At 47.3% G+C, this 14935-nt stretch overlaps 1 protein-coding gene across 7 annotated transcripts in view; it reads left to right on the forward strand.

The window, feature by feature from the left end:
* Nucleotides 1-14935, forward strand: part of TCP11L1 (t-complex 11 like 1) — a 40822-nt gene that overhangs the window by 17168 nt on the left and 8719 nt on the right. For all 7 annotated transcript variants that reach the window (XM_027581449.2, XM_027581448.2, XM_027581443.2 and 4 more), the window contains 5 exons: nucleotides 453-673; nucleotides 5925-6061; nucleotides 8077-8273; nucleotides 11279-11460; nucleotides 13159-13331. In XM_027581449.2, the coding sequence (XP_027437250.1) occupies nucleotides 453-673; nucleotides 5925-6061; nucleotides 8077-8273; nucleotides 11279-11460; nucleotides 13159-13331 (910 nt within the window). The remainder of the gene's footprint in view (nucleotides 1-452; nucleotides 674-5924; nucleotides 6062-8076; nucleotides 8274-11278; nucleotides 11461-13158; nucleotides 13332-14935) is intronic.

A 14935-nucleotide genomic window follows, 5' to 3' on the forward strand; every position in this document is an offset into this window, starting at 1 on the left:
GGGTTATGAGTTCGAGCCCCGTGTTGGGCATAGAGCCTACTTTAAAAATAAATGAGGGGTGCCTGGGTGGCTCAGTCGTTAAGCATCTGCCTTTGGCTCAGGTCATGATCCCAGGGTCCTGGGATCGAGCCCCATATCGGGCTCCCTGCTCAGTGAGAAGCCTGCTTCTCCCTCTTCCACTCCCCCCTGTTTGCGTTCCTGCTCTCACTCTCTCTCTGTCAAATAAATAAAATCTTAAAAAAATAAAAAATAAATGATTTGTAAACATGTTTTCTATAGACTGTTAAGAGGTTAAAATATGTATCACAAAAAAAATATGTATCACAGTAGCAACTGTATTATAGTAATGATGGATAAGCCCTTATTTGGGTAATTGTAAATTCCTTTGCATATAATAAAAAATGATGTCTGACTAAGAAACTTTGATTAAACTTGGCTGTGCTCTCTTGTAGACTCTCTTATCTTTCTTGCTGCCTGGTCACACTAGACTGAGAAACCAGATAACAGAAGTCTTGGATCTGGATCTGATAAAGCAAGAAGCAGAGAATGGAGCCTTAGACATTTCCAAGCTGGCAGAATTCATTATTGGTATGATGGGGACCCTATGTGCACCTGCTCGAGATGAGGAAGTCAGGAAACTAAAGGACATCAAGGAAATAGTGCCCCTTTTCAGGTATGGGAATCATGTTAATCACCTTCAGTGTGCTTAAAATACAGAGCCTTTTCTCTCATTCTTTTTAGATTATTCATCTTAGAGTTGGGGGAGAGGGAGAGGGAGAGAGTCTCAAATAGACTCCCTGCTGAGCGTGGACACAGGGCTCAATCAGAGCCTATTTTCAGATTTGGACTTCAAATGTAGATACTCATAAATTAAGAAAAAAAATTAAAATGCAAACATTTTGTAAAATATAGAAAAGTAGAAAGAAGGAAAAACAATCACCCATAATTTTGCCATCTAAAGGCAAAAATCACTGTTAATCATGTTGATATTTTTTCTCCCTCAACATTTTATTTTGAAAAATTCCAAACTTACAAAAAAGTTGTAAAAAAGAAAACCCAAAAAACAAAAAACAAGTACGGTGAACACTCATATCCTTTTTACAGATCTCCCAGGTTTTTTGTTTGTTTGTTTTAAAGATTTATTTATTTGAAAGAGAGAGAGGGAGTGTGGTGGAGAGGGAGAGAGTGCGGAGCCCAACACGGGACTCAGTCTCATGACCCTGAGATCATGACCTGAGCCAAAATCAAGAGTCAGGCGTCTAATTGAGCCACCCAGGAGCTTCCAGACATTATATTTTAGCCTTAAATGTTTGAGTAGGTGTCTCCCAAGAATGTGAACATTCTCCTATATAATCAAAAAACAGGGGCACCTGGCTAGTTCAGTCACTAGAGTGTGCCATTCTTGATCTCGGGGTTATGAGTTCCAACCCCACATTGGGTGTAGAGACTACTTTAAAATAAGCAAGGGGCGCCTGGGTGGCTCATTCGGTTAAGCATCTGCTTTCGGCTCAGTTCAGGATCTCAGGATCCTGGGATTAAGGCCCACATCGGGCTCCCAGCCCAGCAGGAAGCCTCCTTCCCCCTCTCTCTCTGACCCTCCCTCTGCTTGTCCTCTGTCAAATAAATAAATAAAATCTTAAAAAATAAAATAAAAATCTTAAAAATAAAAAACAACCAACACATTGAAGAAATATAACATGAATATAATCCTTTTAACATATAATTCATATTAACTTCCTTTGGTCTTTTGGGTGTGTTTATTTTTAAACCTAATCGTAATCAAATTTATATCGGTTTTTTTTAAAGTAGGCTCCACACCTAACGTGGAGCTTGTACTCATGATCCCGAGATCAAGAGTTGCATGCTGGGGCGCCTGGGTGTCTCAGTTGGTTAAGTGACTGCCTTCAGCTCAGGTCATGATCCTGGAGTCCCGGGATCGAGTCCCACATCGGACTTTCTGCTCAGCAGGGAGTCTGCTTCTCCCTCTGCCCCTCTTCCCTCTCGTGCTCAAAAAAAAAAAAAAGAGAGTTGCATGCTCTACCAGCTGAGCCAGCCAGGTGCCCCAAATTTATATAATTTTTATGATAATATTATTGACAAGGGATTGACACGATGCTGCCTGATAATTTGACTTTTGGTTAACTGCTTAGCTCTATTTTTCCTGTAAACAGATAAAGGTGTTAGGCATCAAAATGCTACCATGCAACATTGCTTATGGGGAAAGTGACCTCTGATTGGTAAATTGCATCTGGACTAAAAGAAATGATAATGAACTATAAATACTGGATGGGACACCACACGTTGGATGTCCTTTAGGGTAGTAGCTTTTATAACAGGTCATGCCCCTAGTGGAGACACTGGAAGCCAAGCCATAGAATTATTACAAAATATATTAGCACCTGAGGCTTGTAAGCCAGGTGGTTCCCATAGGTCTGTCTGCTCTTGGCTGTTACTGGAACTTGCTGAAGAGGAATGGTTGGTGCTGCCTTGTTGGCCAGCTGTGTGACTAGATGATGCCAGACCCGGGGCTTACGGTCGTCTCATGAGCCCAAGTGTTCAGTTGACTCGAAGAAGTCCTCCTGGTGGGCATTGCAGGCCTGACTTTTTCTAGAAACATCATACCCTTAATCATTTCACTTTTTTTAATTGAAAATATCATTGATATAATTGTATATTCATGTGGAGTTGTAAGAAATAACACAGTACACTTTATCCAGTTTCCCCCAAAGCTAACATTTCACAAACCTGTAGTATATCACAACTAGAATATTGACAATTGATACAATCCAGTGACCTCACTTAGATTTCCACTTTTACTTGAATGTGTTTTATGTGTATGTATGTTAATTTTTATATAATTGTATCCCCTGTGTAAATTTGTTTTGTTTTTTTTTTAAGATTTTATTTATTTGAGAGAGCGAGAATGAGAGAGAGCACGAGAGGGAAGAGGGTCAGAGGGAGAAGCAGGCTCCCCGCTGAGCAGGGAGCCCAATGCGGGACTCGATCCCGGGACCCCTGGATCATGACCTGAGCCAAAGGCAGCCGCTTAACCAACTGAGCCACCCAGGCGCCCCCCTGTGTAAATTTGTGTATTCACCGCTACATTCAAGGTGCTGGGCAGTTCCAACCCCATAGGATCCCTTTTATGACCAACTTAGATTATTTTTAAAACTCCCCATAAGCATTTGCAATGGCTGCAAGATATTCATTTGCATAGATATAGTTAACTATTACTCTGTTAAGATGGACAATTAGAGTAGGCATAATTATTTGCTATTTAATCCTGCCATAAACATCCTTGTGCATAAAACTTTTTTCTATATTTTAGGTTATTTCCTAAATATAAGGTTGTTGTTTTTTTTTTTTAATTTTATTTATTTATTTCACAGAGAGAGAGATAGCGAGAGCAGGAACACAAGCAGGGGGAGTGGGAGAGGGAGAAGCAGGCTTCCCGCGGAGCAGGGAGCCTGATATGGGACTCGATCCCAGAACCCTGGGATCATGACCTGAGCCAAAGGCAGATGCTTAACGACTGAGCCACCCAGGCGCCCCTAAATATAAGTTCTTAAATAGGATTACTATGTCAGAGGATAGGAACAGTTTTAAGACTCTCATTGCATGTTACCAAGTCGCTTTCCAAAAGTTCCTTTCATTTTCAGCTTTTCTTTTAAGATTTTATTTATTTGAGAGCAAGAAAGAGCGGGCACAAGTTCTGGGGGGAGGGGCAGAGGTAGAGGGAGAAGCAGGCTCCCTACTGAGCAGGGAACCCTACTTGGGGCTGGATCCCAGGACACTGGGATCATGACCTGAGCCGAAGGCAGATGCTTAACCGACTGAGCCACCCAGGTGCCTCTTATTTTCAGCTTTTTTCTTTTTTTAAAAGATTTTATTTATTTATTTGACAGAGAGACACAGCGGGAGGGGGAACACAAGCAGGGGGAATGGGAGAGGGAGAAGCAGGCTTCCCGCTGAACAGAGAGCCCAATGCGGGGCTTGATCCCAGGATCCTGGGATCGTGACCTGAGCCGAAGGCAGATGCCCAACGACTGAGCCACCCAGGCACCCCTATTTTCAGCTTTCTTGATATCATTATATAAGTATTTGGTACATATAAAAATGCTCTGCATTGTGAAGTTAACCTCTGGGTTTAGAAAGCATTGAAAAGACCTCCTAAAAAGGGGCACCTGGCTGGTTCAGTCCGTAGAGTGTGCTACTTTTAAGCTTAGAGTCATGAGTTCAAACCCCATGCTGGGTGTGGAGATTACTTAAAAATCTTAAAAGGGGCGCCTGGGTGGCTCAGTCGTTAAGCATCTGCCTTCGGCTCAGGTCATGATCATGGGGTCTTGGGATCGAGCCCCGCATCGGGCTCCCTGCTCCGCGGGAAGCCTGCTTCTCCCTCTCCCACTCCCCCTGCTTGTGTTTCCTCTCTCGCTGTGTCTCTCTCTGTCAAATAAATAAAATCTTAAAAAAAACAAAAACAAACCTCTTAAAAATGGATTTGTTCATTCATGAAACAAGCTCTTACTGAGCATCTCTTATGTGCTGGGCATGGTGCTAGATGTTAGAAATAGTAAGAGCTTCTAATAAGGCCAAGTGAGGAGTTCCTAGGAAGTGAGTCCCCTGGGGAGAGAGCTTGCAGCAAACTCAACCTAAACTCAATTCCTACTGGGAGGAGACGGGCCTGGGGAGCCCAGCAAAGTGGGAGTGCAGACACTGTTGAAGGGGAGACAGCTGATTGGGACCATGAAGGAATATGGCCCACGTTGTCAGACCCTCTGATTTATCAGGAGAGCCTGGAAATGGAGGTCTTTAAAAACACTGTGAGCATGAACGCATTCGTGGGCTACTCCAGTCAGTGGCTGCCAGCGGGCAGTTTCCAGCAGTCACTGGTCTGCAGTAGGTGGATGTGGGGAATTGCTAAGGAGCATTCAGAGGAGAGGCAGAATGTCCCCTGGAGAAGTGGGCTGTCCCAGGTACTTGGGAGGTGGACAGGATGTCAGCGGAGAGGCCAGTGTGTCTTTTCCATAATAAACTTACCCACACATAAGGTCATTGTATCATACAGCGTTCAGCCTGTCCCAGAGGGCGTCAGGGGACTCAGGACATTTGACTCCATTCTTCCTTCCCTGTGGGGCCACACCCACGCCTGTACCTTGGGTTCTCAGCCACCTCCTGCAAGTAGGTTACTTAGCAGCTCCCAGCCTCTGGAGACGAGGCGATGGTACGTGACGGGCAGGACTGAAGGCATCCTGAGCATCGGGTCAGGTCTGCCCATCGGGCACATTCAGAGTGTGAGCTTGCAGTTCTGCCACAAAACTAGAACAGAAAACGGGGTCCTGAAACTAAGAGCCTGGGGGAAGAGGGGAGAGACGAGAGAGTTCTTATTCTTTCTTCCCGAGGAAAGTGAATTAGCCTGTGGGAGAGTGGGACCGGGTGCTCCGCGCCCTCCAGGTTGTCCTTCCTCTGTGGCTGCCAGGAGTGCTAACCCCATCCGAAGAACGAGTTCCAGCCTAGACAGGCGGTGGGAGAGCTGTGTTTGCTTAGAGGTAGGGCGTAGAGGAGCGGGGACAGAAGGCAGCTTAAAAATTTGCAGTCTTTTTAATCCGTTATTTAAATTCTTGTGTTTTCTAAATTTTTCTTTTTTTTTTTTTATGGTTGTTACTTGTTTTTTATTAAGTCATCTTTATGCCCAATATAGGACTCAAACTCACAACCCCAGGGTCAAGAGTCCCATGCTCTACCGGCTGAGCCAGCCAGGTGCCCCCCCTAAATTTGTTTTTCGTAATCTACACGCTCTTGATTTTCCAACTTGCTGCCCTTTTTGAGATGAAAAGCCTCTCTCAAATCTGCTCCCCTCTTTCTTCTAAGACCATGCTTCCTTGACACATGCCCAATTCTAAATGCTTTTCTCCCTTTTCTCTCAGGGCAATTTTTTCCGTGTTGGACCTCATGAAAGTAGACATGGCAAACTTTGCTGTCACTAGCATTAGGCCGCACCTCATGCAGCAGTCCGTGGACTATGAAAGGAAGAAGTTTCAACAGCTTTTGGAGAAGCAGCCAAGTACGTCTAATGCTTTGTGGTGTCCTGCGCTCTGTTTTTCCATTTCAGGGCCATGGCTGGTTGCACAACAATACTGTTTGCAAAATAAAACTAAAATTTTGTATGGGAGTGTTCTGATTTCAAGACCAAAAAGCACAAGACTTTGGACTTGACAACTGACAAGCAAGAGAAACAGAAGTAGAATATAAGAAAATAAATTTAAAAGAACAAAGAAGTCCTAAATTAAATAGGTTTTTAATGAGAACAGTTTGGGATAAATTATATGCTTGGCTTTGATCTTTGAAACATGACCGACTTCTTGTGACTATTTAATTCACTTTCCCCTCTCTTGGAGGTACATGAAGAAATTTTACTTTGCCTCCATTCTATATGCAGAAAATCTTCCTGGTTTTATACCCAGAGAAGGTCTCATTTTTATAAGCCTCTCCCGTGATAGCAGGAGAAGAGAGGACTATAGAATCCAAAACTGTGTTGCATTTCTGGGGTGCTTTTTTGCGGGGGAGTTTCTGCATCGGCAACTGATGTTCCTGGTAAATTACAGCCTTCGGATCCAATTTTTTTATTTAAGATTTTATTTACCTATTTGAGAGCAAGAGAGAGCACAAGCAGGGGGTAGGGCAGAGGGAGAGGGAGAAGCAGACTCTCCGTGGAGCCGGGAGCCCGATGTGGGGCTCGATCCCAGGACCCTGAGATCATGACCTGAGCCAAAGGCAGATGGTCAGCCAACTGACTGAGCCACCCAGGTGCCCCTGGATCCAATTTATTTTGAGTTCCATTTAGCCCCTAACTTGGGTGATCAAAGAAGAAAATGGCAGTCTCTGGCTAGATGGTGTCGCCTGCCCAGAATAGTTCGTGCAGCGCCCGGAGCAGGTGTCCGTCCTGCCACAGACAGAGAAGGAGGGGTCAAGAAAGAGAAGAGCAGAAGAAACAGTACCAGGAGAAGACTGGATGCTGTTCCCAGCACACACACGGGGCGTGTGCCCAGGGTGGGTGCATGATCAGAATAACCCTCGCACCATAAGCCTACGAGAGGCGCACTATTTTTTTTTTAACCCCTTTTTACAAATGTGGACATCGATTTTGAGAGATTTTTGACCAGAATGATTGACCATCCAGTTCACTTTCTCAACCAGTGTTGTACTGCCCCTCAGGAGGCATCCAGGCTGGCCATTTTCCAGGCCGAAGAGCCTTAGTGTGAGAGTCGGGTGCCAGCAGCCAAGGTCCAGTGAAGGAGCCGCTGTTGCGGTCGCTGAGCCGGTCAGGCTCCTCCTTCCTCCTCACGTGTACAAGCTGCTGGGCTACAGAGTGTGCCGCCTGCAGAAGGTTACTGGTGTGTTGACACAGGTGCATCCTGCGGCTGTGAAGAGTGGACACCCGCCATGTCCTTGGCCGCCCACTTGGCTTGAAGGTGACCTTCGCCGGCAGAGCCACAGCACGTTCCAGGAGCTGTCAGAGGGACTTCCTGTTCCAGACGCCGCAGAAGCCACGTCCTGGGGGTGGCAGAGCTCCCCTCCCATGAGACTGAAAGCAAATGAGCTTGATGGGAGACTCGGATCTAGACAAGGAAAAGCCTCATTTTTCAGTGTGGAGGATACTTTACACTGGGAAACTCTCGCCAGTGTCTCCACCTGTCCCTGGGCAAGAAGTTTTGCATCTCACTGAGCTGAAGTGTTTGGAGCCCCCAGCCTTGTCTCCTGCCGTGGTCGGGGTGGGAGTGAAGACCGTGGTTTTTTTGAACATCTGTAGGTGGCAAGGCTGGCCATGTGCTTTGTATTCGCGATCTTGTTTAATCCTCGAAACTGCCTATGAGGTGGGGTATTATCCATCTCTTTATATTAGGAATCTGATCATTCTTAGCTAGTAATTTGCAATACTGTGATTTAAACCGAGTTTTATTTGATTCCAAAGTCTGTGCTCTCTATATATCACATCTTCAGGATGATCTTCCCTAAAGTCATTCCGAGAAGCGTCCCTCCTGAGTGTCATAGTAATGTTTGCAGCCTTGTGTTTCACAGATTCCCTGGACTTTGTCACCCAGTGGCTGGAAGAAGCTGCAGATGACCTTATGAATCAGAAGTATAAAAATGCTCTGCCAGCTGGGGGAGGGGCCGCTGGTTCTGGGGACGGTCCCATGCCAAATCCTGTGGCTGTCCAGAATTATGCATACCTGAAGCTTCTGAAATGGGACCACCTCCAGAGACCTTTCCCAGAAGTAGGTGCTCCAGAGCAGTCTAACTGCTCATTTCTTTTTGTGCTGCAGAACTTTTAAAAAATAATAGTTTTGTGATGATACAATTCTCTTACCAGGAAATTTCCCCTTTTAAATTGAACAATTCAGTGGTTTTTAGTTTATTTACAGTTAGAGGACCATTACCACGATTTAATCTCAAAACATTTTCATCACCCAAAAAAGACCCTGTGCCCATTAGCGGTCACTACCCTTTCCCCCCTCCCATACTCCTGGGCAGCCACTAATGTACTTCCTGTCTCCATGGATTTGCCTATTCTGGACAATTCTTATAAATGGGATCCTGCAATATTGGCCTTTTGTGTCTGGCTTCTTTGACTAAGCATAACGTTCCTCCAGGTTGTAGCATGTATCAGTACTTCATTTTTTTTTTTAAGATTTTATTCATTTGACAGCACAAGCAGGGGGAGTTGCAGAGAGGGAGAAGCAGACTCCCTGCTGAGTAGGGAGCCCAACTCGGGCTCAATCCCAGGACCCTGAGATCATGACCTGAGCTGAAGGCAGACAGTTAACCGACTGAGCCACCCGGCACCCCAGTACTTCATTTTTTTTAAGTTGTATTTTTTTTACTCTAGAATATGCATAGTACAAAATTAAATACAAAAAAAAAATCTTTAAAAAAATTTTTAAGTAAGTGCTACACCCAGCGTGGGGCTCAAACTCCCAACCCCCGGATCAGGAGTTGCATAGTCCACTGACTGAGCCAGCCAGGCGCCCCGAAATTCACTATCTTTATGTGTGCAGTTCAGGACGTTAAGGACTTTCTCATGGTTGGGCCACCATCACCACCATCCTTCTCCAGAACTTTTCCATCTTCACAAATTCAAACTCTTTAAATACCTTTAAACACAATTCATGCCTCCCTCCCCCTTACCCCTGGCAACCACCATTCTCCTTTGTGTGTCTGGATCTGATGACTCTAGGTGAGTCATCTGAATAGAATCTTAACAGTATTTGTCCTTTTGTGTCTGGCTTATTTCACTCGGCAGATTGTCTTCAAGGTTCATCCATGTGGTGGTGTGTGTCAGCGTTTTCTTTTTAAGGCTGAACGATATTCTAGTGGTTGTCCCACATTTTGTTGAGTCCTTCGTCAGTTGATAGACATTTGGGTTGCTTCTACTTTTTGGCTATTGTGAATTGTGCTGCTCTGAACGTTTGTGTACAGGTTTTGATGGGGGCACATGTTTGCAGTTCTCTTGGGTGAATACCTAGGCTAAGAATTGCTGGGTTACGCGGTGACTCGGAGTTTCCCTTGGAGGAACTGCCAGGCTGTTTTCCTGAGCAGCCACCTCCCTTTCCCGTCCCCCAGCAGCGTGTGGGCCTCCCAGTGTGTACTGCTGAGCCGCTCTCCTGTTTTTACACAACCTGATTACAACCATAACAGTGATGTTGCTTTTCAGTTTTATCTAAAAAATACTGCTTCCCGTTCCACGTGGAGCATAAATAAATAAAAGTTTTTCACAATAAATAATTCTAACTGCAGTGGTCCTTTAAGAAGACTGGCAAGGATTTCCCCCATTTTGTCTGTAACCTGCTGGTTTAGTGTGTAGACTCCCTCATTTTTGAGGGCACTCAGGCTTTTTATCTCTAGCCTCAGAAACTGCTACTTCTCTAAATCTTTCTCCTCTAAGTTCCTATTTTTCCTTTCAAGACGCTGTAAGCCTAAGGCTTCACTCTTGCCACTGAGTTCCCTCTTTCGCACCAAAGGAGGCTCTAAAGAGGGTGTTGTATTGAGCAGGTAGGGGAGGCTCCATTCCGAATAGTGGCACGTTCTCTTCCGGAGGGCAGGTCGCAGCCTGACATTTCTCTTAAAAATACCGCTGTGGGGAAGATGGTGTTTTTCACTGGATACCAATATCTACCCTGAGGATTGATGGTTGGAAATCTTTTGTATCCTAAACCCAAGTCCTGCACAAAGCTGGGATGCTGCTGTGTCACCAAGTGAAGTCAAGGAAGAGGCTGGGTCTGTGGAAGCATTTCTGTTTAACAACAGAGGATCCTGAATTTTCAAAGATAGTTTTCACTGCTTGAGAAGAATTCTAGGCTAAGACCCTAAATTGTTAATGTCTTGATTTGGTGTGTCAGTCTCTTATAGCAAGACTAGTCCTTAACATTTATTTGGTTCACCTGTAAAAACTCCTATCGGAAGGTGTATTCATCAGCCCTTCCAGTGTTCTTTCCCTCATCCCACGCAGGGCACTTTAGCCTAGTAGGATGCACGGGTGTCTAGCATGGGGGATGCAGTCAGGGAAATCCACTCACTGCTTTCAGGGTGGCTCTGGATTGTTTTCTGTCATTCCTCCTTTTTTCTACTTACTGTTTCTTTTTTGTTTTCTTTATTCACTCACCGATTCTTGAGGGCCTCCTTTGTGCTAGTGAGGGGGACGACAAGGTGAATCACGTAGGCTCTCCCTTCAAGCAGCTTCTCCCCTCCTTCCCTCTGGGCTCTGGCTGGAGTGCTTGGCTGCCTGGTTTGCTCTGGACTGGGCGGGGGGGTTGCTGTTCACAGGACTTGGGAGTTCCAGTTTTAAAGCCAGGACAGCCCGGGACAAACTGAGATGAGTTGGTCACTCTAGCTCCATATCTCATTACTCTTTTCCTGTCTCATGATAGAACTCCCAGTTATTGAGTGTTGGCTCTGCCGGCCCACTTTAGATCCATGGCCAGCCCTGTGAAGCAGGAATCCGTTTTGCACAGGGCTCAGGGTTGAAGAAATTTGCGTGAGGTTATACTGTGTTTCAGTGGCCACCTGCCTCCCGTTCTTAGTGAGTGCGCTCTATGGCAGTCTTCCTAAGGAGAAAGGGGCTCTGAGGGGCAAGGATGATTCACGCATGACTCCCTCAGCTCTGAAATGACTAGAAGATTCTGAGGGCATCTGTGGAGCCACGTGTGGGCCTGTGGCCCCACTGCCTCCTGCTGGCCGGCCTGCATCTCCCGCTCAGGGATGATTTCTGTTGTCTCCATTACAGACCGTTTTGATGGACCAGGCTCGCTTCCAAGAGCTCCAGCTCCAGCTGGAGCAGCTCACCATCCTGGGAGCCGTGTTGCTGGTCACGTTCAGCATGGCAGCCCCAGGAATTTCCAGCCAGGCTGACTTTGCTGAGAAACTCAAGATGATCGTGAAGGTTCTGCTGACAGATACGCATCTGCCGTAAGTGGCCCCTGTGGGACGGATGGGAGGCAGCGGGTGGCCGAGAGCCGCCTGCAGGGGGGTCTCCCGGTGTGGGGATGCTCCGGGGCTGCTCTCTAGGACCTGAGAGGAAACTTTGCTCCCTGGTTTTTTCACCCCAGCAGAACTGATTCGGATTCATACGAACGGCGTTAGAGTCGATTCTAGGGTCTGCAATGCTCTAGGAGAGTGGCTTTCACATTTTTAGGACCAGGACCCCCAATAAGAAATTCATTTTCTGCTGTGACCTAGTACACACTTCAAGCACACATGTAACTGAAATAAAAACTTCACAAAGTGAAACTTAACCTGAACCATGCTTAGCACAAATTCTTATAACATTAAAACAAAACTGGTTGCTGCCCACTGAAATGCTCTCACAACCCCCTAACAGTTTGGGTGGCACGGCCCTGGGAAAGGTCCTCTTAAGAAGTGGGTGGTGTCCCCCCAAGTCGCTGGGCTGTGAGCAGTTTTGTGCCCTTGCCCGCTCCTCACGGCCCCTTGTCCTGCGTGTAAATGCCTCAGTTCATCGGGCAGCACAAAGCCACCCCTGTGCGGGGCGGCGGCTGTGTCTGCTCCTGCGGAGATGTCCGCTCGGGTCCATGTGGTTCCCAGCCTACAGGATATTCTTTACTGGTTAGAAGTAAACATGGCCTCTGACAAGGCCCAGGTCAGAGGATTCCTGGAGGAGAATGTCCCCAGACATTCTCATTCTTACGAAACGGAGGCATTTTCCTGCCAAGTTTGCACAAAGCATGCCCGTGCTTGGTGTGGTGAGGGGTGTGTGCACATGCTGGGTTAGGCCGGGAGGGGATTGCTGAGGTGAGGCCCTGGCACGGGGGTAGCCCTGGACTGTCATCAAGGTCCCCCCCCCCGCCCCCTCCCCAGCAGACCTGGTTGTCTACTGCTTAAAGCTCTCGGTGAGGGGCCCCGTCTTGTGCTTCCTTGCAGGGGGGGGTCCCACCCTGTGCTGCAGTACCCACCCTGGCTCTCGGGTTGGCACAGAGTTGGTACCAGCAGGGAGTCCCAGGGCTTGCACATTTGCTCTCACGACTCCTGCTGTACAAAGGGGTTAGGCCCAGAACAAAGGCCTTATAGGAAACCCACCAGCAGGAGGGCTCCTCACTAATACTCCAGGAGAGCCTGAGGGCTCTGGAAAATCAAGGTGCTCATTTTTTTTAACTTTGGGAGTTCAGTGTTATTAATTCTTTTAAAGTAGTTAATACGTTCCCATGTTTCACAAATCGAAAGGGACAGAAGGGTATCCAGGGAGAAGTTTCTCTCCCACTCCCGTCCCGCAGCTCCCTGATTCTGGGTTCGTGCGAATTACTCAGTGGCATTCAAGATTTCAGGCTTATTTCAGCACACAGATGCTAGCAAGAAGTTGGGTTTGGGGTTGTTAGCGCTGGTATAGTCAGAGCGCTTCCCTTCCCATTGTCCTTTCTAGCAGAGAGAGAGAGAGAGAGAGAGAGACTCCTGAGTCAGGTGTCCACAGCCTGGAAGGTTGGGGGCAGGGAAGAGAGTCCTAGACTTTCTCTTTGAACATGTCAGTCTACGAACTGACTCAGATTGTGACCCTTATCAGGGCTTGGGCTCGTAACTTGGCTTGAGCTTGGTGGATGTGCACTTTGCTTACGGGCTCTCTCTTCCCTGCCTTCTCCTTTCCCTTCTGTACTCCAGCTCCTTCCATCTGAAGGACGCCCTGACTACCATTGGGGAGAAAGTCTGCCTGGAGGTGAGCAGCTGCCTTGCCCTGTGTGGGCTCACCGCCTTCACCACGGAAAAGGAGGCTGTGCTCAAGGGCCAGATCCAGTCTGTGGCCAGTCCTGACGACCCCATCCGCAGGATCATGGGTACGTTTTGGGGGGAAAAGATGGGCAGCAGGGATGTGCCCTTGGAGGGGCTGGCAGACCGGCCCCTCTGAAGAAATCTAGAAGGCTCTGATAGGTTCTGAGTGCTGATGAGTGAGGAAAGAGTGAGTAATCACCACCAATGAGCGTGACCCAAAGGTCTGGACAAGTGACCAGGCAGCTGTCATTGTTCTGAGGGCTCTGACTTTGGAATCAGAGGCTTTGTTCAGGGCCCTGCTCCAGCACTGTGAGGTAATAGAAAATATAAGTATTGGTCTCTGCCCCCGTTCTAGCACAGGGCTCCTAAAATTCTTGTTATTTCCTAAGTGATAAGAGCACTAAGCGCATCTTTTGTTCTAAGATTGGTCTTTGACCTGGATCCTGACACAGAGCTCTTAAATCCTTTGGAATTTCCTGGGTGACAGGAGTGTCTTTTGTTCTAATGAGGCAACTCTGGGTGGGCTCTGAAAGACCAGGCCATGATTAGAAGCCTGGAATTTTCAGCTGCCCCCGCCCCGCCCCCATCCTCCAAGAAAGGTGAGAGGGGCTGGAAATGTCTATGATGAAGCTGCCATAAATATCCCAGAAGTACAGGGTTCCAGGAGCTTCTGGGTTATCCATGTAATGGGAGGGTGATGGACCCCAACTCCACAAAAGCTCCTGCCCTCAGGACTCTCCCAGACCTCACCCTATATGTCTTTTGTTCTGTTTTTCATCTGTATCTAAATCCTTTATTATGTAATAAGCTAGTAAACATACGTGTTTCCCTGAGTTCTATGAGCTGTTCTAGCCAATAATCAAAATCCAGGGGAGAGGAGGTCATGGGACCCTCCAGTTTGTAGCCAAGTCAGACGGAAGCTGGGGGCATCCTGGGGACCTACTGCTTGCAGTTGGCGTCTGAAATGGGGGTGGGGGGGCAGCCTCGTGGGACTGAGCCCCTGGCCTGTGGGATGTGAAACTCCCTCCAGGTAGTATCAGAATGGAGTACAATAGTAGGACACCCCACTGGTGTTGCAGAGAATCGCTTGGTGTGGGAAACCCCTGCCCTCGCCCACATCTGTTGCTGGCATGTTTGGGATGTGTGGTGAGAATGAAGGAGGAGCCGGGGGTTTTCTTCACGAGCACCTGCTGTGTGGCTTGAGCAGGTGACCGGATGCTCCAGGTTCCTCATCTCTAAAAGGGATAAACCGGGGCGCCTGGGTGCCTCAGTCGTTAAGCCTCTGCCTTCGGCTCAGGTCATGATCCCAGGGTCCTGGGATCGAGCCCCGCATCGGGCTCCCTGCTCCGCGGGAAGCCAGCTTCTCCCTCTCCCACTCCCCCTGCTTGTGTTCCCTCTCTCCCTATGTCTCTCCCTGTCAAATAAATAAAATCTTAAAAAAATCATAAAAGGGATAATACCAACAACCCTATACAGTTGCTGGGAAGACCACAGGGCATGAGGTCCATAAAGTGCTTACCAGAATATCCGTAGCCCATCACAAGTACTTGCTAGAGAGGAGCTGTTATTAAAAAGATTACTGTGTTAGCTGTTACTCTTCCTCATCCCAGCCATAGCACTGTGGAACATTCTGTTTGCTGTTGCTGGTTGATCGAGGAATACAGTGGTC

The sequence above is a fragment of the Zalophus californianus genome, chromosome 11 (genome assembly GCF_009762305.2).
Source record: "Zalophus californianus isolate mZalCal1 chromosome 11, mZalCal1.pri.v2, whole genome shotgun sequence".
Lineage (NCBI taxonomy): Eukaryota > Metazoa > Chordata > Mammalia > Carnivora > Otariidae > Zalophus > Zalophus californianus.